Source organism: Melanerpes formicivorus, unplaced genomic scaffold, assembly GCF_026170545.1.
Source record: "Melanerpes formicivorus ecotype bairdi unplaced genomic scaffold, bMelFor1.0.p_v2 SCAF_8, whole genome shotgun sequence".
Taxonomy (NCBI): domain Eukaryota; kingdom Metazoa; phylum Chordata; class Aves; order Piciformes; family Picidae; genus Melanerpes; species Melanerpes formicivorus.
The window spans coordinates 4,489,982-4,513,643 of NW_027142360.1; the positions used below are offsets into that span (position 1 = coordinate 4,489,982).

The window sequence follows — 23,662 nt, forward strand, 5'->3', positions numbered from 1 at the left end:
TTTTCAGGACAACAGGAGTAGATTATCAGCTGGTTCCCCTGTTCTGCAAGGAAGCTTCCTCTGCTACAGTTTAATACCCACATTATATATGATTCTTCACCATTGATATCATGAACCTTCTCTTCAGAAGAACAGCACATTATCCTCAGAAAGCAGGCATGACTGGCAGCAGGTGAAAACCTGTCTCTGTCCAGATTCCTGGCACAAATCTCTCACAAACTTTATCTGAAAACCCTGGGACTGAGCTCGATGTTATTTAGTTGGCAGGACAGAGTTTGGGTGCTGGGTTTCACTGAGGTAATTGAGTAACTCTGGCATTGTAGGGTTTTTTGACCAGTCTTGAAATAATTAGCAAGGACATTAAGTTCTGTGCTTCACTGTAGACATCACAGAATCAGAGAATATCAGGGGTTGGAAGGGACTTCTAAAGATCACCCAGTCCAACCATCCTGCCAGAGGAGGATCACCGAGAGTACCTCACATGGGAACATGGCCGGGCAGGTTTTGAATGTCTGCAGAGAAGGAGACTCCACAACCTCTCTGGGCAGCCCATTTCAGTGGTTTGTCACCCTCATAGTGAAAAACTTTTTCTTTATGCTCCTCTGGAACCTCCTATGCTCCAGCTTGCACCCATGGCCCCTTGTCCTATCATTGGGCATCTCTGAGAAGAGCCTGGCTCAATCCTCCTGTTGCTTGCCATTCACATCTTTATAAAGATTAATGAGGTCATCTCTCAATTTCCTCCTCTCCAAGCTACAGAGCCCCAGATCCCTCAGCCTTTCCTCATAAGGAAGATATTCCACTTCCTTCTTCATCTTTGTGGCTCTGCTCTGGACTCTGGGGTCCTTCTTGAACTGAAGGGCCCAGAACTGGACGCAATATTTCAGATGAGGCCACAACAGGGCAGAGTAGAGGGGAAAGAGAACCACTCTTGACCTCCTAACCACTCCCCTTCTCATACACCCCAGGATACCATTGGCCTTCTTGGCCACTAGGGCACATTGCTGGCCCAGTCATCCTATCCCCCAGGACCCCCAGGTCCCTTTTCTCTGCCTTGCTCTTCAACAGCTCAGGCCCCACCCTATACCGGTCCAGGGGCTTGTTCTTTCCCAGATGGAAGACTCTACTCTTGCCCTGGTTTAATTTCATTCAACTTCTCCCTGCCCAGCTCTCCAGCCTATCCAGGTCCCTCTGAATGGCAGCACAGCATGAGGGGATGTTAGGCACTCTTCACAATTTTGTGTCATCAGCAAACATGCTGACAGTGCACTCGGTGCTCTCATCAGCACTGATCCCAGTACTGACCCCTGAGGGACCCCACTAGATACAGGCCTTCAATGAGACTCTGTCCCATTGACCACAATCCTCTGACTTCTTTCCTTCAACCAGCTCACATTCACCTCACTCCCCAGTCATCCAGACCACACTTTAGATGCAAGGAAGGTGTGGGTGACTGTCAAATGCTTTACTGAAATCAAGCTAAACCACATCCACTGCTCTACCATCATCTATCCACCTGGTTAGGACCTCATAAATGTCTATCAGGTTGGTCAAACATGACTTTCCCCAGGTAAAGCCACGTTGACTGCTCCTAATGACCTCTTGTCCTTGATATGCCTTGAGACAGTGCAAGGATAAATTGTTTCATCACCTGCCCAGGGATGGAGGTGAGGCTGACCAGTCTGTAGTGACCCTGGCCCTTCTTCTTGCCCTTTTTGAAGACTAGAGTGAGATTTACTTTCCTCCAGTCCCTCTCCCGTTCCCCACAACTTCCCAATTCCAGGCCTAGCAGCCAAATGAGTCCAAAGAAACTGATCCAAATGCTGCTTATTCAGGCAAAACTCCCTCTTTGTTTCCCCTAGGTAAGGATTAAATAAAAATTGAATCAGGACTTCTGGAACTGCTCCCTTAAAAGCTGGAAGACACCACTTTGGAGACAACAAACAGAAGAGCCATGCACAAGAGTTCAGTATAGAGAGCATCATTCTTTTATTTCTATTTTTTTTTCTTATATATTATCTACAAGCACAAGCTTTCCTCTTTTTTAATGTAAAAATGCATACAGATCATTATATATATAAAAATCAACTAGCCTTGTAGCAAACTGTCAGATGCAACCATCCCCAGGCTTGGGGACAACTTGTCTGGATCCAGGTGCAAACACAGTGGGCGGATCCTTGCTTTCAGCCACGGTTGCACCCAACCCCCAGATACGAAAGGTTCTCAGAGTTCTAGGGACGTCTTGGTTCCTGATCCAGGTCCTGCAGCATGGGCATGACTAACTCTTCATCAATTGAAGATAGATATGTTTAAAACTTTGTTAAGTGACAGCCAACTTGTTGTAGGTAACAAGTATCCACTCCACCTTTAGTCCCCCTGTTTTTGTTTGGCGTCCTTCCCATCCTCTCTCTGCAGAAATGATCACAGGCAGAGGAGAGGATTTTCATGTTAGTCTTCTGTATGAACAGCAGCAGTAAGAACAGACTTTCAGCTGTTGATGACTGCTGTGGAAAGGCTACTGACTGTGGCTTCATGTTGTATTTGGCCTTTTAAATGCACTTTGTTTTGTCTCATTCTGCACGCTGTAGAAATGTGACACATTGATAGAATCACAGAAACATGGAATCAATAACGTTGGAAAAGACCTCAGAGATCATCAAGTCCAACCTATTACCTAATACCTCATGACTAACTAAACTTCAAGTGCCCAGTCCAGTCCTTTTTGGAACACCCCCAGGGATGGTGACTCCACCACCTCCCTGGGCAGCACATTCCAATGGCCAATTCCTCTTTCTGGGAAGAACTTTCTCCTCACCTCCAACCTAAACTTCCCCTGGCACAGCTTGAAACTGTGTCCTCTTGCTCTGGTGCTGATTGCCTGGGAGAAGAGACCAACCCCCACCTGGCTACAACTTCCTTTCAGGTAGCTGTAGACAGCAATAAGGTCTCCCTGAACATCCTCTTAGCAGAGCCAATAATACGGTGCTACATGGTGAGCAACAGCAATTCAGATTGCATTTGATACAATGGAGTGCGTAGCAAGGGATTATACTATACTGCAAGTGGCTTGAGAAGCAGCCCATTACACCAAGGAAGGAAAATCAATGAGCAATTAAGTAAAGAAAATTGTGTTGATGTGGGAAGAGAGGTCACCAAAGCACAGCCTCCTTTGTGGCTGAGCGCTTATCATGTTCTGCACTTTCCAAACTCAGCCTTTGCAAAGGAATGTTACTATTTTTATTAGAGGGTTCTTTTTATGTAACAAGTCATGTTTGCACAGTGGAACACTCTTTCACCAAGATTTTATAATTTCTCCATACTGGTTTGGGCTCCTCAGTTCAAGAGGGACAGGGATCTCCTGGAGAGGGTCCAGCGGAGGGCTACGAGGATGGTTAGGGGACTGGAGCACTGCCTGGTGAGGAGAGGCTGAGGGACCTGAGGCTTTTTAGTCTGGAAAAGTGAAGACAGAGAGGGGATTTAATAAATGTTTATCAATATCTGAGGGCTGGGGGTCAGGAGGGAGGGGACAGGCTCTGCTCACTTGCTCCCTGGGATAGGACAAGGAGCAATGGATGTAAGCTGCAGCATAGGAGGCTCCACCTCAACACAAGGGGGAACTTCTTTACTGTAAGGGTCACAGAGCACTGGAACAGGCTGCCCAGAGAGGTTATGGAGTCTCCTTCTCTGGAGACTTTCAAGGCCTGTCTGGATGCATTCCTCTGTGACCTGAGCTAGATTGTATGGTCCTGCTCTGGCAGGGGGGTTGGACTCCATGATCTCTTTGGGTCCCATCCAACCCCTGACATCCTGTGAGCCTGTGATCCATTCAGACATTACAAAAGGAGACACACTTTGCTGGGATCCTTTTGGAAAGTAGCAGGGCCGTGACTTAGTCTCTCTTCCCTCTCAGCTCTCACAACGTGAATGTGATTAATTTATTTTCTCTTGTCCTTCATATATTACCTTTTCAACTCTGCTCAGGAAGGTTTTCAGAAGAAAGAACTGTTGAAGTTGTTCCAGAGAGAGATAAAGCAACTCTTCAGCACACCAACAGAAAGACATTCCCCTGGGCTGTGTTGCCATGGGATCGCAGGTAAGGATTTTGTTTACTTCAGATTCCTGCAACAACACTTACTTGAAAAAAATAACAGAATGACTTAGTGCCTCAGCTTGCAACTGCTCTCTCTGACTCCTAATGTCACATTTAGAAGCTCAGACCTTCAGCTAATGACTGCTGGGGCCTGAACAGTCACTATTTCTTTTATACTTGTATTGGTTCTGCATTGCAAATAGGACTGAAAAGAGCAAAACCTCTCTCTTTTATTTCTTTTTTCTTCTTCTTTCTTTTATTTTTTTCCTTTCTTATTTTTTCTTTCTAGTTTTTAAGTCACAAAATTTAGAGATATGATAAATACTTTGGGACCAGATGTGTGATATCACCTGTTGCAAGAACCCCCTGCCCAGAAGCACAGAGGGTGAGGTTTTCACTGCAGTCTGTCTAGCTGATGTATGGCAACATACCTGAACATGAGGACTGAAATCTAGCCATTGATTCCAGAAGAGTGAAATAAGTTTTCCCTCTCTGGATCAGGGGAAACAAAGCAAATAAACAGCAGCACAAATGAAATATACATCTGGTGGAAATGTTCTTTGACTATCATTGGGTAAAAGGGGGAAACAAAATTGCTTGGGTAAAGTATCTTCAAACCAAACCTTTTGAAAAAAGTCCTGCCTTGGGACTTTCCTCTGTGGACAGGGACATACAGGCTTGATTCTCCAGCCTCTTCCACCACTTACATGGCTATCTATAACTGTATAAAGTGCTACTCAAACAGACATCCTCACTCTCCTACACCTGTGGCAACTTGTGTTTGATAGCATTTTGCTGTTGACTTCGTCACAGAGGCAAATAACCATATGAAGTCCAAAGCAGGGGAGAATAAAGATGGAAGCAGCTGCTACAAGGAGGATGTTACTCAAAGGAGAACACTGCTAATATTCCCGTTTGTCATCCCAGCCTTTGGCTGTGGTTCCACAGGATGTCAGTCTCAGTTGCATATCACACTGCCTCATGGGAATAACTGGTGGGAGACATGCACAATCTGATTTGAAATCTTCCACTCTTGGTTCTTGCATCTCTCAGCATACAGTTACCAAACAAAGCAGACAGGAGGTAAAACTTGACAGCTGACTTATATGAGACACAAGAAGGAGCAGAAGGGAGGAGGGGGACTTTTCTTTTTTTTATCCCAGGCACCAAAATCTGATAAAACTTTCACTTCAATGTGACAGACAAAAGTCACAATCAAACTTCGACACTTTAAACCACTTAGTGTTGGCAAGCAACATCTGGAAGTTCTAACACAGTGTCACCAAGGTTGGAAGAGACCTCAAAGTTCATCGAATCCAACCTGTCACCCAACACCTCATGACTAGACCATGGCACCAAGTGCCATGTCCAATCCCCTCTTGAACACCTCCAGGGATGGTGACTCCACCACATCCCTGGGCAGCACATTCCAATGACAAATTACTCTCTCAGTGTAGAACTTTCTCCTCACATCCAGCCTAAACTTCCCCTGGTTCAGCTTGAGACTGTGTCCCCTTGTTCTGGTGCTGCTTGCCTGGGAGAAGAGACCAACCCCTTCCTGGCTACAAGTTCCCTTCAGGTAGTTGTAGACAGCAATGAGGTCTCCCCTGAGCCTCCTCTTCTCCAGGCTAAGCAATCCCAGCTCCCTCAGCCTCTCCTCACAGGGCTGTGCCCAAGGCCTCTCCCCAGCCTTGTTGCCCTTCTCTGGACACCTTCAAGTTTCTCAATGTCCTTCCTAAACTGAGGGGCCCAGAACTGGACACAGGACTCAAGGTGTGGCCTAACCAATGCAGAGTACAGGGGCACAATGACTTCCCTGCTCCTGCTGGCCACGCTATTCCTAGTGCAGGCCAGGATGCCATTGGCCTTCTTGGCCACCTGGGCACACTGCTGGCTCACGTTTAGGTGGCTGTCAATCAGCAACTTCAGGTCCTTTTCTGTTTGGCAGCTCTCCAGCCACCCTGACCCCAGCCTGTAGCATTGCATGAGGTTGCTATGGCCAAAGTGCTGCACCCAGCACCTGGCTATTTGGGCTTAGGCATGGTATGCTTGCCTTCGCATGGTGGATTCACTTCTTCTGCCATGAAACATAGAGCAAGAGGAACTACTTGAATTGAAATAAGACAACAAATTAGAAATGTAACCAAAAGCTAAAGCCTACCCATACCTAAATCAATAGTGAGATGCTCATGGCTTTAGTCTGATTTGCACTTCGAGGGTGAAACACTGACCACTTCTTGATGAATCCTGCAGTTTGAGAGGCTCTGGCAAGGCAGCTGAACTTCACCCCTGTTGCAATGTGTGTCTTGCTGCCTGCACACTCCGTGAAGTAGACCTTTCCTAGATATATTTTTTTGCATACGTTGATAAGAGCATCAGCACTTATAGACTGGACAAAAATTACAAGGGAGGACAGTCAGGAGTATAAGCACACAATGCACCAAGTTAGAGCTGGTGGAAGGTGTCAGAGGAGCTTTCTGGTACAACACGGCAGCGTCTCTGTGTGTTCAGTCCTTGAGAACACCAGTGGTGATGGTTGTTAATGGGCTGAATCTTCCTCTCCAATGGCTACTAAGCAGCTGGCTGGTCAGAAATTATGTTTAGGCACTACTTACTTGCAGGGGATTGGAGCCAGCCTTGTAGAAGCAGAAGTGCTCTGTCAGTGTCAACCCCCACAATTATTTAGTCCTTTGGAGTTTGCTTTTTGTTTGTTGTTTGCCTTTTTTCTTGATTACTTTTCCTTCCTTTTTTAATTTTTATTTTATTTTTTATTTTCCATGTTAGCCAGAAGCATTGTGGCTAAATACACTTTGGAAACAGGGAGGGAAAAAAAAGTCTGACCCTGTGTTACTCAGAGAGTGGTGCAGTTTGTCTTTGCTAGTTTTGTTTTTTCTCTTGTTAATTGCAAAGCTTTCGACCACTTTTAGTTCAATGTGCTCTGCCTGCCTCCTCCCTACTCCAAGCTAATATGCTCTTAAATGCTTTCTCTGGCTTTAGTACTTCTCTTTTAGTTTTTTAGCTGCTGATTTTGGTAAGCATCTTATTAATGGCCTGCTTGACGTGAGTGGTGGAGCTCCGCCGCCGAGTCTTGCCCTGGACCATCTTCCGACGCCGCACCTCACGACACAGCTCATAGAAGGCCTCCATAATGTTGCCCTCCCCTGTGCAAGCAGAGCACTCGTAGAAAGCACAAGCTAGTTCTGTGGCCAGCTTTTCACCTTCCTCGGTGCTGACCTGCCTGGAGTGATCCAAGTCTGCTTTGTTCCCCACCAGGATCAGGGTGACGTTTTTGGGCTTTTTGACTTCATCCAACAAGTTTTTAAGCGGCAGCACTTCCTCAAAGCTGCCTCTGTCCGTGATGTCGTAAACCAGCACAAAGCCTTCGCCCCATCGAACGTGGCCTTCCTTCTGGATGGCATCCTCCTGTTTGGAAAAGACAGACACCAACCTTAAGGATCTGATTGATGAAGAGTCATGGAATCATAGAATCAACAAGGTTGGAAAAGACCTCAAAGATCATCAAGTCCAACCTGTCACCCAAGACCTCATGCCTACCAGACCATGGCACCAAGTGCCAAAGAAGACACCAGGCCTTCAGATAGACATTGGTCCTCCAAAGCCTGCAAAGCTATGTACATGAGGTGCTTTACATTATGCACTTCACCTCTCTCATCACAAAGCACAGGAGGTCTGCTCTAACAAGTTGCTGTGGGGTGCTTGTGTAAAGGCTGGTAGCAGGCAACCAGAAGAGGGTCTCTGTTGAATGCTACCTGACACACCAACTTCATAAGACTATGCAGTGTGAGCATTTGCCATGTTTAGAGAGGGAGATCTGACTGGGACTGAAGCTGCATCAGGGGAAGTTTAGGCTGGAGGTGAGGAGAAAGTTCTCCCCAGAAAGAGTAATTGGCCATTGGAATGTGCTGCCCAGGGAGGTGGTGGAGTCACCATCCCTGGAGGTGTTCAAGAGGGGATTGGACGTGGCACTTGAAGCCATGGTTTAGTCATGAGGTGTTGGATGATAGGTTGGACTTGATGATCTCTGAGGTATTTTCCAACCTTATTGATTCTATGATTCTATGGTTCTATGATTCTGTGATTCTGTGAACTGCACTTCACTTTGGTGGGAATCATTGGCTGAGGCTGTCAGACCTCATTGCCTAACTGCAGAAAAATGGTGCATAATATTAACATGTCATTGGGTTGGCTGTGAATCAAGGAATGAGAACAAAATCATGTCATTCCCAGAATAAACCCTGGCTTGTTTGCATCCAGTGTTTGAAAAAGCTGAACAGAGTCCCTTGCAGAAAGGTCTGGATCTAGCCTTCCAGCTTCAGCAGCACACTGATGGTGTTGGAGGAGAGGAGGCTCTGCCCAGAGGCAAATCTCTATTCCCAGAGGCAGATAGAGATTCCCACGACATTGCTGCCACCACCACACTCCCCTTCCCTGCTGTGTGCCAGAGCCAAGGTACTGGATAATAGCACATGTGCCCACGCACCTGACCAGCTGTGTCTAGTATCTCCATGGAAACCACTTCATCATCAATGGTAGCCTGGTGACGATATGTAGACTCTGAAATAGGAACACAGATGTTGAAACATATGAAAAGAAAGTTTTGGTTATTTTTTTTATCTTCTTTCCAGCTTACCCCAGCACAAGACCTGAGATGTGACTTACTGCTTCATTACATATTGTTTGTGGGAGCTCTTCCAGCCTTTCTGGAGCACACTCAAGTCCTCCTTTCTACAATGGTGACTCTTTTACCTCTCCCCATATGGCATAAGCCTTTCTTTCCCTGTTTTACACCTGCAAAGGGCTGTGCCTGTGGACTCTGCACTCAACAAAAGGGCAAAGCTTCATGTAGCAAAGAGCTCTGCAAGACTTCAGTCCATTTTTCATGTCTGCTTATAGTGAAGGCTGCCACCTAGGAAAGACAAATACAGCTACTCTTAAACTATGCAGCTCAACATTGCATAGCTTGAAGCCTCACAAGATCAAAACCAGTATGGCTGCAGATCAGGGAACTTAACCACTAAGCCCAGGCCTTATACTGTGATAAAATCACAGAACAATTAGCTATTTCAGGAATGTCTTTTGGAAACATGCTGAAATAATCACATCCCCCTCTTCCAGCAAGGGCTCAAGCAGTGATTTTCCTTTGTACAACTTATAAGGATAACCAGCGGGCATTAAGCATTCACACTGTGCTACAGGACAAAAAGAAACCAGTTTGCTGTGTCCTAGGTTCTGGAATCAGGCACTTAATCAGAAAGCTAATGACAAAAGCACTTGTTTTATCTTAATGAGCACATAAGTTCAATTTGATAGCATTTGACCTAAAACTTGGAAAATTAGCTGTGCCTAACATTCAGATTTATTGCTGCGGCTAGCTCACAGATGTCCTATATCAAAAGGCAAATGTTTATGCTGTAAAACTGTGGCCAGGGACTTTGAATGCTTTTCATTGTCAGGGAGACAATTCTTATATTTGGTGCAAATCTCCTCAGTAGGGATGAAGGACATCCTTAAAGATGGCCTTTGAAGTTCTGCAAAGGGCCCATGTGTGGGGAGTGCCTTTTGTGTTGTTGTTGTTATGCCTTAAGGAGTGTCACCTCTTCATTACTGTGAGTGTTTCAGTGTTGCCAGTCAAAACCTGTATCATCAGTGCTACAAACACTCTTCCCAAACCCCAAAATGTCACTTCAATTCTGTGCCACCTTAATCCCTTTAAGTGGTACAGCTGCCTCTAATTGGGACAAATGGTCAATTTGATTAGGCAGATGGCAAGCCAGCTTGCTGTAGGGTTTCAGGCAATGAAGACTGGGCCTTTTTAAATCTTTAAATACCCCTTCTGTTTAGCTTTGCAAGGCTGTTGAGGGAGCTGGAGTTGTATCTGTATGATCCTGAGGATACACCTCTACAGCAGGATAAGACATAGCTAAGTATCTCTGTGGTGAGTCTTATCTGTCCCTTCTGTGCATCCTCCTAGATGCAGCAGTTTCCCTCAGCAGAAAAGGCAGGAGCTGTAGTTTGGTGTGGAAGCTGCAGTGATGCACTTTCAACAAGTTATTTCAGCAGCTGAAATGTGCAGTGCCAGGTTGAGACTTCCTGGGCAGCATTCCTCATCTGAGGCCAGTTAGGAAGTTATGTTTAGCTTCTTTGGGGGAGAGTGCTGTGAAGAAGAGATGGCTTTCAGAGTGAGTAATGTGATAGTGGTTCCTTGCTTGTTTAGGCCTTGCAGTGCTTGAATGCCTTCAACCATCTGTCCCTGCTTGACAAGTAGCTGTTAGGAATTGATCCACACAACCTGAGAAAGTAAACATCTGAGCACCTTTGCAGCATGTCTGTGAAATGGCCTTCTTAGGAGGCAGTGTGTAGCAGGCCATATGGCCTTTCCCTGTGAAATGGGAGGATAAATTTCAAGGAGCAGACCAGTAGTCACTGCAGGAAAGCAGCAGGATTCTTACATGATAGTCCAGGTCTCAAAATACAGAATTAATCAGGTTGGAAAAGCCCAACCTATCACCCAACATCATCTAATCAACTAAACCATGGCACCAAGTGCCTCATCCAGTCTTATTTTAAACACTTCTAGGGACAGTGGCTCCACCACCTCCCTGGGCAGCACATTCCAATGGCCAATCTCTCTTTCTGGGAAGAATTTCTTCTTAACATTCAGCCTAAACTTCCCCTGGCATAACTTGAGGCTATGTCCTCTTGTTCTGGTGCTGGTTGCCTGGGAGAAGAGACCAGTCCCTCCTGGCTACAACCTTCCTTCAGGTAGTTGTAGACAGCAAGAAGGTCTCCCCTGAGTCTCCTCTTCTCCAGGCTAAGCAACCCCAGCTCCCTCAGTGTTTCCTCATAGGGCTGTGCTCCAGACCCCTCCCCAGCTTTGTTGCCCTTCTCTGGACACCTTCCAGCAACTCAGCATCTTTCCTAAACTGAGGAGCCCAGAACTGGACACAGGACTCAAGGTATGGCCTAACCAGTGCTGAGTACAAAGCACAATGACCTCCCTGCTCCTGCTGGCCACACTATTTCTGACGCAGGCCAGGATGCCATTGGTCTTCTTGGCCACCTGGGCACACTGCAGGCTCATGTTCACCCTACTGTCAAATAGGACTCTGGCAGCACTTTCTGTTGCAAGCTTAACTCACTCTGGCTGCTCATGTTGGGATGGAATTTGCTCCTGGATGAGCAGCGCTGACTTGAGTCAGACTAGCGTGTAAATGTGTCTTAGGAAGTATGTGCCTGTTCCTGTGCTTTGGAATGTGTGGTAGCTGGGTGAATGTTAATGAGGAGTGTAAAACAGCTGGTCCTTTAGAGTGGGTTTTGGTGTAAGCGCAGACGTGGCTTCTCCTTCAAGGGAGCGAAAGCATCCAAAGAATCTGTTCACCTTGTAAATCATGAGCCCTGAAGCTGTGTTTTCCAGCCTGCTCACATTGATCCCATGGGACTTTACAAAGGCATTGCCTTGCTTTGGGAATTTTTTATTTACTTTTTGTTTTTTCTGAGCCTTGTGGACAGATAGGAATTGGCTGACTTGAGATACCTGCTGGGTCCCTAAGTGAAGCAATCAACAACACAGGTGTCTGTGTTTCAGCTAAGCACCCTTGGCTTCTTTTTGGAGTTAAGGAAGTAAAATAGGGGCTGAATATAGCTTGTTTGATCTCTGTCCTGGGATAAATTGCACCTCAGAAGCACTTAGCCTAAAACTGGTCAGATGAATCCATGGTCAAGCAGAAAGAGCAAAGTGCATCATTGTGCCAGTGGCTTTCAAGATGACTACAGGAAACTTTCTGAGCATCAGGAATGGGATGCCCAGGGAGGTGGTGGAGTCACCATCACTGGAGGTGTTTAGGAAGAGACTTGATGGGGTGCTTGGTGCCATGGTTTAGTTGATTAGATGGTGTTGGATGATAGGTTGGACTTGATCTCAAAGGTCTCTTCCAACCTGGTTAATTCTATTCTATTGTCATTTGCACCAGGTGAGGCTTTTCTATTACAGCCATAGCTGTGGGGCTAAAACCTCACAGACAGACAAGAACCCTCAGAGGTATGTGTTGCCCTTCACAGACTTGGTGTCAAAACTGCACTGGTGCTTGGTGCTTAGTGAGTGGTTTGGTTTTTATCCCTGTTTCCAACTGCTAATGAAGCAGAAAGGTAATAGATGGGTAGTGCCTGCATAGTCCCATCAAACCATAAAGTTCTCATCTTGGTATGAAGGCAGAATCTGCTTTTTAGATAGAACACTTGGGAGGCATAAAATTAATCTACATTAAAACATTCCTATCTTGACACAATTGTATTCACAACAAATAGAATTTTAGCCTCAAAACAGAAATCCTCAAATACAATCTTCTTGAATATACTTCTAAAAATGTTGACTTCTGGTGCACAGGGCTTTTGCATGCAAAGACTGGGCTTCTTGTGAGGAGTAGTGTTACATTTTCCTTTCTACAGGTTTCCCTATAGGGCTAGGAAGGTTCTTCTCTCCTTCTCCTCTGCCCTGCTGAAACCACACCTGCAATACTGTGTCCAGTTCTGGGCTCCCCAGTTCAAGAGAGACAGAGACCTGCTGGAAAGAGTCCAACAGAGAGCCATGAGGATGATTAGGGGACTTGAGCATCTCCCCTGTGAAGAGAGACTGAGAGCCCTGGGGCTGTTTAGTCTGGAGAAGAGAAGGCTGAGAGGGATCTGATCAATGCCTATCAATATCTGAGGGGTGGGTGGCAAGTGGAAGGGGCCAAGCTCTTCTCGGTGGTGCACAGTAATAAGACAAGGAACAATGGATACAAACTTGAACATAGAAGGTTTCATCTCAACATGAGGAGAAACTTCTTTACAGTGAGGGTGAGAGAGCCCTGGAGCAGGCTGCCCAGAGAGGTTGTGGAGTCTCCTTCTCTGGAGACTTTCCAAACCCACCTGGATGCATTCCTGTGCAGACTGCCCTGGGTGTTCCTGCTTTTGGCGGGGGGGGGTTGGACCTGATGACCTCTGGAGGTCCCTTCCAACCTCAAATGTTCTATCATTCTGTCCTGATCCTGCTTTTACTGAGATAGGCAATGGAAATGTCTATAGGCAATTGGATTCATTCAGACATACTAAAGCAAGTACTGAACCCAACCTAACAAAGCCAGAGCAGTGCCAATCAGTAAGGAGTAAGCTTCAAGGCTTTAACTGTCCTGATTTTTCCATTTCTGATGTAACTTTCCACACTAAGCAGAGGCATTAGTGCCTGCTGGGAATTAGGCCCATGACAACCCTAAACACATATAAGCCACATATTGCCACACTTTTTTTTGGTTGTGGCAAGAAATCTTTGTTGGCAAAGCTGTGAGTTTCACCTTATTTCTGCCAATATAAATGAAAGCTAACCAGCAAGACTTCTCTCACACCTAAAAGAAGCAAAAGGGGGGGGGGAGGGGGAAAGACTATTCTCCTGAAGGGACAAAAGCACCAGCAGCTTATAGAATAGAATAGAATAAACCAGGTTGGAAGAGACCTTCAAGATCATCACGTCCAACCTATCATCCAACACCACCTAATCAACTAACCCATGCAACCAATGCTCGTCTGCAGAACATCTCAGAATATGGTGAGTGAGAAAAGTAGGATCCAAATATTTTGCAGCTGTAGCTATAGCAAAACCAGCCACTGACATTCCTGACTTTTCCTGTCTGTTGAGCTACCATCAAAATGCATTATGTTTTTCTGGAGTCAGGTATATCTTTATCTTCATAGAATCAATAAGGTTGGAAAATACCTCAGAGATCATGAAGTCTAACCTGTCACCCAACACCTCATGACTAACTAAACCATGGCTCCAAGTGCCACATACAATCCCCTTTTGAACACCTTCAGAGATGGTGACTCCACCACCTCCCTGGGCAGCACATCTCAATGGCAAATCACTCTTTCTGTGAAGAACTTTCTCCTCACCTCAAGCCTAAACTTCCCCTGGTGCAGTTTGAGACTGTGTCCTCTTGCTCTGGTGTTGGTTGCCTGGGAGAAGAGACCAACCCCTACCTGTCTACAACCTCCTTTCAGGTAGCTGTAGACAGTAACAAGGTCTCCCTTCCTCTCCAGGCTAAGCAACCCCAGCTCCCTCAGCCTCTCCTCACAGGGCTGTGCTCCAGACCCCTCCCCAGCCTTGCTGCCCTTGTCTGGACACATTCAAGAGTCTCAATGTCCTTGAATTGAGTGGCCCAGAGCCAGACACAGGACTCAAGGTGTGGCCTAACCAGTGCTGAGTACAGGGCAGAATGACTTCCCTGCTCCTGCTGGCCACACGCTGCTGGCTGGGATGCCATTAACCTTCTTGGCCACCTGGGCATACTGCTGCCTCATGTTCAGCCTACTACCAAGCAGTACCCCCAGTTCCCTTTGTTTGGCAGCTCTCCAGCCACTCCAACCCTGGCCTGTAGCACTGCATGGGATTGTTGTGGTCAAAGTGCAGCACCCACATGAAAGAAAACAAACCACATTTTCAGGTCACTGCTTCCCGTGTGGTTTGGTTTTGTTTTGTTTTGGGTTTTTTCCCATCTTCATGTGCTGCTCTGAATTAGTTTCATCATCTCAATTTTGTGCTGAGCATTTTGAGGAGCCAGCATTGGAGGCTGAAGCTGCTCTAGGCCATACCAGTCCATTTCCTTCCTGACACCTCTGGGAAATCCAAAATACTGTCACGACTCATTGCCATAATGCATTCAAGTATCAATTCCTGCTGCTGAGGACTATGGTAAAAATGAGGTAACACATTAAATGTATATCAAGTGAAGTAATGTTTCTACTGTTTTGAAGTGGGGGGCTGGGGGGATTTAAAAATAGAAGGCCAGGGAAGATACCTAGGAAGGCCCAGTTTGGTCTATTGACAACTGAATCCCTCAAGCACTGAGGCAGAAGGAATGAATAACTTTGTTAATATAAATTGTGGCTGCTAATGGCTAGAGCTTGAGCTACAGCTTGTTGGCTTGGAAATAAGGCTCCCTTCCAGCAATTTATTAAGTGTCTACACATTTGTCATGGCACTTCCTGAAACACAGGTTGGCAGCCAGCCCTCCTAACCCCAAATGGTTGGTTACCATTACAGCTCCTTTTGGCTCAAGGCCCACACTGGACCCCACATGCTATTCCTAGCTTGTGCTTGGATAAGCTGCAGTTGTCAACATGGGTTTTCAGAAGAAATATGCAGGAGGCCAAGTTCTGCAGGATGATGGCAGAACTCTCCTCTCTTGCTGGCTGTGGAAAATGGTTATTTTTAATCACAAGCACGTCAATGATCTGATCTATAGCACTGTGTAGACCCACAGTACCCTGATGTGCAGCAGAAGGAAGGGAGGGCTGGGAGGGGAGGCTTCTGCCATTCCGTCAGCCTTTACAGCCTAGGGCTGAAGGGACCATCAGTGAATGATTTATTAATGCTTGTTTTAGTATGGGCCTGTTTGTTTGAAGTTCCCTTTGCTGCCTGGGCTGTTTCTTTCTCAGCTGTGCTGCTGAGAGTTAGTATTTTTATGGTAGAGTCAGGCAGTAAACCTTCAGGAGTGTTAAGACAAACTTGCTGAGTGAGCCACAAGTCAAGAAAACTAGAAAGCTACAGTATACAAAAGCATGTGTTCCTTCAACTTGTGATGTGCCTCAGGGAAAGCAATCCTGGGGATGAAGACTTAGTATTCAGATGGTATTTCAGCTGGTCAGGCAATGCGTTAGTTGAATAAACCAGAGAGCAAAGACAGCCCTTGAGAATTGTTTGGACTGAAGACTTGAGCTCTTTATCATGGCTACACTGGTACAAAATTATCCAGAGGGAGATTGCCAGAGTTGCTTATTCTGAACGAGGTCTTGGCTCCCACTGCTAAACTGGTTTTGGCCATCAACATTTTGATGGAAGCCAGTTTGGATGCATTCTCACTTTGCTCTGTGTTGTTTCTACAAGCTTTCCATGGGACAGCAATGTGCCCTGGTGGCCAAGAAGGCCAATGGGATCCAGGGGTGCATTCAGAGGACTCTGTCCAGCAGATCCAGGGAAGTTCTCCTCCCCTTCTGCTGTGCCCTGGTAAGACCTCACCTGGAACATTGCATCCAGATCTGGGCTCCCCAGTTCAAGAGGGACACGGATCTGCTGGAGAGAGTCCAACAGAGGGCTACAAGGATGATTAAGGGACTGGAGCATGTGCCCTATGAGGAGAGGCTGGGAGACCTGGAGCTGTTTAGTCTTGAGAGGTGAAGACTGAGAGGGGATTTAATAAATGTTTATCAATATCTGAGGCCTGGGTGGCAGGAGGGAAGGGACAGGCTCTGCTCAGGTGCACCCTGGGAAAGGACAAGAGGCAATGGATATAAACTACAGCACAGGAGGTTCCACCTCAACATGAGGAGGAACTTCTTCACTGTGAGGGTCACAGAACACTGGAACAGGCTGCACAGAGGTTGTGGAGTCTCCTTCTCTGGAGATTTTCAAGCCCTATCTGGATATGTTCCTGTGTGGCCTGTGCTGGATTCTATGGTCCTGCTATGGCAAGAGGATTGGACTTAATGATCTCCAGAGGTTCCTTCCATCCCCTAGTATCCTGTGATCTCTAGCAGACACAGAAAAGAAACTTAGGCTAGCAACATTTGCTAGTGTTGCAATGTTAATTGCAGTTTGTGTGGTATCTGCATACTTCCCTTATGGTCCCAGAATGATAACCTTTTTGTTAACAGAAGCCCAGCTACAGATGTGGTTATATAAGCAGAACTACCCCTCTAATGCAAAAAAAAAATAATCTTCCTTGCAGCAAGCCTTCCAATGAGAAAAGCCTTCTTGCCAATGTAAACACTTCCATCAAAAGGGAATTTCTGCTGCTCCTGCCACGGCAATGAAATTTGTCTTGAGCTGGTCTACAGGAGAAGAAGTCATAGAATCAATAAGGTTGGAAAAGACCTCAAAGATCATCAAGTCCAACCTGTCACCCAAGACCTCCTGACTATTAAACCATGACACCAAGTGCCACAAAGTCTTCTGCTGTGGGATAATTCAGAGCACTAACAGAGGTGTCTATCTCCCTTCCTCATGCACTTCCTTACCTAGGGTACCTTTCTGCAGCCCTTTGGCTCTCCAGCGCTATACTGGATAGGAATAGTGTTACCATAGGCCTTTCACAATCAAACTAGTGGTACAGACATTTGTATCACCTGGTCTCCTCTTTTTGCTGCTTTATTGTGTCTGCACATTACCCACATCTGTTGGTATCTTACAGGTTCCCTCTATCTTGTATTGGCTAGGACTTTATAGAAGCATCAGCTCAGGATTTTTCCCCTCCCAGAATCAACAAGGTTGGTAGAGACCTCAAAGATCATCAAGTCCAACCTCTCACCACAGACCCCATGACTAAACCATGGCACCAAGTAGCATATACAATCCACTCCTGAACACCTCCAGGGATGGTGACTCCACCACCTCCCTGGGCAGCACATTCCAATGGCTAACAACTCTCTCAGTGAAGAACTTTCTCCTCACCTCCAGCCTAAACTTCCCCTGGTGCAGCTTGAGACTGTCCCCCCTTGTTCTGGTCCTGGTTGCCTGGGAGAAGAGACAAACCCCCACCTGGCTACAACCTCCCTTCAGGTAGTTGTAGAGAGCAATGAGGTCACCCCTGAGCCTCCTCTTCTCCAGGCTAAACAATCCCAGCTCCCTCAGCCTCTCCTCACAGGGCTGTGCTCCAAACCTCTCCCCAGCCTCATTGCCCTTCTTGAGACCTTCAAGACCTTCTTGAGACACTTGAGACCTTCAAGTGTCTCAATGTCCTTCTTAAACTGAGGGGCCCAGAACTGGACACAGGACTCAAGGTGTGGCCTAACCAGTGCAGAGTACAGGGCACAATGACTTCCCTTCTCCTGCTGGCCACACTATTCCTAATGTAGGCCAGGATGCCATTGGTCTTCTTGGCCACCTGGGCACTCTGCTGGCTCATGTTTAGGTGGCTGTCAATCAGCACCCCCAGGTCCTTTTCTGTTTGGCAGCTCTCAGCCACTCTGACCCCAGCCTGTAGCTCTGTATAAAAACAATGTACAGAAGCCTGAGTGACTTAAAGAAATTGTGACATAGTTGAAACAAATACTCTCTAAAAATGCCACTATTAATCTAGTGGTGTCATCAAAACTGTAATTTGAGGCTCATGATTGTTATTTTTATGGTTACCTCTTCTCTGTTTAAGCTAAGAATCATAATCAAGGCACAAGCCAACCTCATGAGGTTCAACAAGACCAAGGGCAGGGTCCTGCATCTGGGTTGAGGCAATCCCAGGCACAAATCCAGGCTGGGCAGGGACTGGCTGGAAAGCAGCCCTGAGGAGAGAGACTTGGGGGTGCTGGTGGAGGAGAAGCTCACCAGGAGCTCTCAGTGTGCACTTGCAGCCCGCAAAGCCAATCAGATCCTGGGCTGCATCAGGAGAAGTGTGGCCAGCAGGGCAAGGGAGGTGATCCTCCCCCTCTACTCAGCTCTGCTGAGACCCCACCTGGAGTACTGCCTCCAGTTCTGGAGCCCCTATTACAAGAGGGATGTGGAGGTGCTGGAAGGTGTCCAGAGAAGGGCCACAAGGATGATCAGAGGGCTGGAGCACCTCTCCTGTGAGGACAGACTGAAGGAGTTGGGGCTGTTCAGTCTGCAGAAGAGAAGGCTCTGAGGTGACCTCATTGTGGCCTTCCAGCATCTGAAGTGGGCCTACAAGAAGGCTGGGGAGGGACTGCTCAGGATCTCAGGTAGTGATAGGACTGGGGGGAGTGGATTGAAGCTGGAGGTGAGGAGGAAGTTCTTCCCCATGAGAGTGGTGAAGCCCTGGAATGGGTTGTCCAGGGAGGTGGTTGGGGCCCTGTCCCTGGAGGTGTTTAAGAGCAGGCTGGATGAGGCTCTGGGCAGCCTGATCTAGTGTGGGGTGTCCCTGCCCATGGCAGGGGGGTTGGAACTAGATGATCCTTGTGGTCCCTTCCAACCCTGACTGATACTATGATGCTACTATGATACTATGATATTTTCTCTGTCCCATTCAAATCAAATGCAATTTGATGATACCAAACTGGGAGGCTTGGCTGAGACACCTGAAGGCTGTGTGGCCATTCAGCAAGACCTGGACAGAATAAGAGCTGGGCAGAGAGGAACCTAATGAGGTTCAACAAGGATGAGTCTAGAGTTCTGCATCTGGGAAGGAAGAATAAACAGCACCAGTACAGGTTAGGAGGTGATCTGCTGGAGAGCAGCCCCCCGGAGAAGGACCTGGGAATCCTGGTGGACAACAAATTCTCCATGGGACAGCAATGTGCCCTGGTGGCCAAGAAGGCCAATGGGATGCTGGGATGCATTCAGAGGAGTGTGTCCAGCAGATCCAGGGAAGTTCTCCTCCCCCTCTGCTCTGCCCTGGTGAGACCTCACCTGGAATATTGCATCCAGTTTTGGGCTCCCCAGTTCAAGAGGGACAGGGATCTGCTGGAGAGAGCCCAATACAGGGTTGCAAGGATGATTAAGGGACTGGAGCACTGCCCTATTAGGAATGGCTGAGAGACCTGGGGCTGTTTAGTCTTGAGAGAAGCCAACTGAGAGGGGATTTAATCAATGATTATCAATATCTGAGGGTTGGGGGTCAGGAAGGGAGGGACAGGGACAGCCTCCTCTCAGTTGCACCCTGGGATAGGACAAGGGGCAACGGATGGAAACTACAGCACAGGAGGTTCCACTTCAGCATGAGGAGGAACTTCACTGTGAGGCTCACAGAGCCCTGGAGCAGGCTGCCCAGAGAGGTTGTGGAGTCTCCTTCTCTGGAGACTTTCCAGCCCTGTCTGGATGCGTTCCTGTGTGACCTGTGCTGGATTCTATGGTCCTGCTCTGGTGGCTCTGGTGGGGGGTGTTGGACTTGATGATCTCCAGAGGTCCTTTCCAACGCCTAATATTCTGTGAACTGTTCTCCTGTGCTTTGTCTCTCTGCCTTAATAGACAGCCTGGTCTGCCATGCACTTTTCTGCTGATTATCTGCTCAGAAGCAGTTTCTCTTCCAGAGGATTAGCAAGGTTTTATGAAATATGTGAACAGCTGGAGAAAGACATCTAGTGTTGGTGTGAGGAAGCCAAGTAACATTTAGAAGGTCAACAAAGCCACCTCCTTGGTTGCTGTTATAAGTAGACTTGGGTTTAAAATTCAGTCTTTGGAGAAACACTTGGTGTTTCTGTAGACCTCTGATATGTGAGCTTTAACTCTGAGTGCTATTTGCTTCAAGGATTTATAGCCCTTTGAGATGAAGGACCCTGCTTGTTGGGTTTTTCCCCCCTTATATACTAAAAATAGGTGTTTTAAGACCTTGTGCCTGTACATAAACTGTACTTTGAAGAGCTCATTTGGAAGTGAGCTCTCACAATCCCCTCTTTAAAAACCACCTCTTCAATATCCCAGCTCTGATTCTAGCTGGCAAATTATGCCAGGTGTGGTAGGACAACAAAAGTGCTCTCAGAGAAATACTGTAAAACTTATATTTCCAAAGCACTCACTTAGCCATAGCTATGATGAATTTTCACTATTTCATAGTTTCATAGTTTCATAGTTTCATTCAGGGTTGGAAGGGACCACAAGGATCATCTAGTTCCAACCCCCCTGCCATGGGCAGGGACACCTCACACTAGATCAGGCTGCCCAGAGCCTCATCCAGCCTGCTCTTAAACACCCCCAGGGACGGGGCCTCGACCACCTCCCTGGACAACCCATTCCAGGGTTTCACCACTCTCATGGGGAAGAACCTCCTCCTCACAACCAGCCTGAATCTCCCCACCTCCAGCTTCATTCCATTCCCCCTAGTCCTATCACTACCTGAGATCCTGAGAAGTCCTTCCCCAGCCTTCCTGTAGGCCCACTTCAGATACTGGAAGGCGACAATTAGGTCTCCTCGGAGCCTTCTCTTCTCCAGACTGAAGAGCCCCAACTCCTTCAGTCTGTCCTCATAGGAGAGGTGCTCCAGCCCTCTGATCATCCTCGTGGCCCTTCTCTGGACACGTTCCAGCACCTCCACATCCCTCTTGTAATAGGGGCTCCAGAACTGGACACAGGACTCCAGGTGGGGTCTCACCAGGGCTGAGTAGAGGGGGAGAATCACCTCCCTCGACCTGCTGGCCACACTTCTCCTGATGCAGCCCAGGATCTGATTGGCTTTGCGGGCTGCAAGTGCACACTGAGAGCTCATGTTGAGCTTTTTGTCCACCAGCACCCCCAAGTCTCTCTCCTCAGGGCTACCCTCCAGCCAGTCCCTGCCCAGCCTGTATTTGTGCCTGGGATTGCCTCGACCCAGATGCAGGACCCTGCCCTTGGTCTTGTTGAACCTCATGAGGTTGGCTTGTGCCCACCTCTCCAGCCTGTCCAGGTCCCTCTGGATGGCCTCCCTTCCCTCCAGCCTGTCTGCTGCACCACACAGCTTGGTGTCATCAGCAAACTTGCTGAGGGTGCACTCAATGCCACTGTCCATGTCCCCCACAAAGATGTTGAATAAGACAGGTCCCAGGACTGATCCCTGAGGGACTCCACTTGTCACTGGCCTCCACTGGGACATGGAGCCATTGACAGCCACTCTTTGGGTGCGGCCATCAAGCCAGTTCCTTATCCATCTAGTGGTCCACCCATCAAACCCATGTGTCACCAGTTTGGAGACCAGGATGTGGTGTGGGACAGTGTCGAAGGCTTTGCTCAGGTCCAGGTAAACGACATCAGTTGCTCGCCCCTCATCTATTAATTTTGTCACCTGCTCATAGAAGGCCACCAGGTTGGTCAGGCAGGATTTGCCCTTGGCAAAGCCATGCTGACTGTTCCCAATCACCTCTTCACTATTCTTTTGAGCGAGTAGTGACTCCAGGAGGATCTGCTCCATGATCTTTCCAGGCACAGAGGTGAGACTGACTGGCCTGTAGTTCCCTGGTTCCTCCTTCTTGCCCTTTTTGAAGATGGGGGCAATGTTTCCCCTTTTCCTGTCTGTGGGGACTTCACCAGACTGCCAGGACTTTTGAAATATAATAGAGAGGGGTTTAGCAACCTCATCTGCCAGTTCTCTCAGTACCCGTGGGTGTAACCCGTCGGGTCCCATGGACTTGAAATCAAGGAGATTCTCTCTGCATGTCACAGCTGATGGAGGCAGGCAATTTGATGTTGCTCATGAATTATCCCGCAGGTCAGCAGTGCTGTCTGCTGCTGTGATGACTCTCTGGGTTTCCTCCTCCTTTCTTGCTCCCCCAGAAAAAGAAATGTACCAGTTCCCTTAATGACTGTCTCTGATTCAGCACCTCCAGTTTGAGAATCAGTTGAGTATCACTTGTTTGATGGCATATTGTAACATCTCTTCAACCTTGAAGTCAGGTGAGCACACCCTAAATTCTGGGTGTTGCCAGTAGCTTGTGGGGGAAATTGCTGAGATCCAGGCTGTTATTTCTCTTTACTGGCACTGAGCAGAACAGCTGTTTACAGCAGCCTGGAAATCAAGAAGGCCAATGGTATCCTGGTCTGCATCAGGAACAGTGTGGCCAGCAGGAGCAGGGAGGTCATTCTGCCCTGTATTCAGCACTGGTTAGGCCACACCTTGAGTACTGTGTCCAGGTCTGGGCTACTCAGTTTAGGAAAGATGTTGAGTTGCTAGAAGGTGTCCAGAGAAGGGCAACAAAGCTGGGGAGGGGTCTCCCTGTGAGGAGAGGCTGAGGGAGGTGGGGTTGCTTAGCCTGGAGAAGAGGAGGCTCAGAGGAGACCTTACTGCTCTTTACAACTGCCTGAAGGGAGGTTGTAGCCAGGTGGGGGTTGGTCTCTTCTCCCAGGCAACCAGCACCAGAACAAGAGGACACAGTCTCAAGCTGTGCCAGGGGAGGTTTAGACTGGATGTTAGGAAGAAAGAGAGATTGGCCATTGGAATGTGCTGCCCAGGGAGCTGGTGGAGTCACCACCACGGGAGGTGTTTAGGAAGAGACTGGATTGGGTGCTTGGTGCCATGGTTTAGTTGGTTAGATGGTGTTGGTTGATGGTTTGGATGTGATGATCTCAAAGGTCTTACCCAACCTGGTTAATTCTATTTTATCATAGTTTGAAGCCCTGGATCACTGAGTTCCATGGGAGTCCTGCATGCAGGCTGGGAGGCTAGGGTTGAAATTTCCCCGCAACCTTAAATTTGCCTGACCAGCTCAGCTGGAAGCAAATGAAAGTTGTATTTAGAAGCTGAACCACAATCTACAATGGAATGCAATGGATATGTGGAAAATATCCAGGATTTACAATATTTGCAGGTATTTACAGTTAATAAACAGCACAAGAACCCCCCCTGGCCTTTGACCAGGGGAAGCTACTAGCTTCTCCCTCCCTTCCTCCCCATGACCTCCCCATACAAAAGGGAGAAGAGAAAAGAGTAGAGAAGTTACTTAGCCAAAACAATGCAGCCAAGGTTAGAAGAGTGGAGTAGAGTAGAGTAGAGTAGAGTAGAGTAGAGTAGAATAGAATAGAATAGAATAGAATAGAATAGAATAGAATAGAATAGAATAGAATAGAATAGAATAGAATAGAATAGAATAGAATAGACCAGGTTGGAA

The 23,662-nt window shown here is 47.4% G+C and overlaps 1 protein-coding gene across 3 annotated transcripts in view; it reads right to left on the reverse strand.

Moving 5' to 3' along the window:
* Positions 1 to 1,318: 1,318 nt before the first annotated feature.
* Positions 1,319 to 23,662, reverse strand: part of RERG (RAS like estrogen regulated growth inhibitor) — a 155,848-nt gene continuing 133,504 nt past the window's right edge. For 2 of the 3 annotated variants that reach the window (XM_068141872.1, XM_068141873.1), the window contains exons 4-5: positions 8,592 to 8,665; positions 1,319 to 7,513 (exon numbers count right to left, since the gene is read on the reverse strand). In XM_068141872.1, coding sequence (XP_067997973.1) covers positions 7,106 to 7,513; positions 8,592 to 8,665 — 482 coding nt within the window. In that variant the 3' untranslated portion in view covers positions 1,319 to 7,105. The remainder of the gene's footprint in view (positions 7,514 to 8,591; positions 8,666 to 23,662) is intronic. The other variant, XR_010987778.1, reaches the window with a different exon arrangement.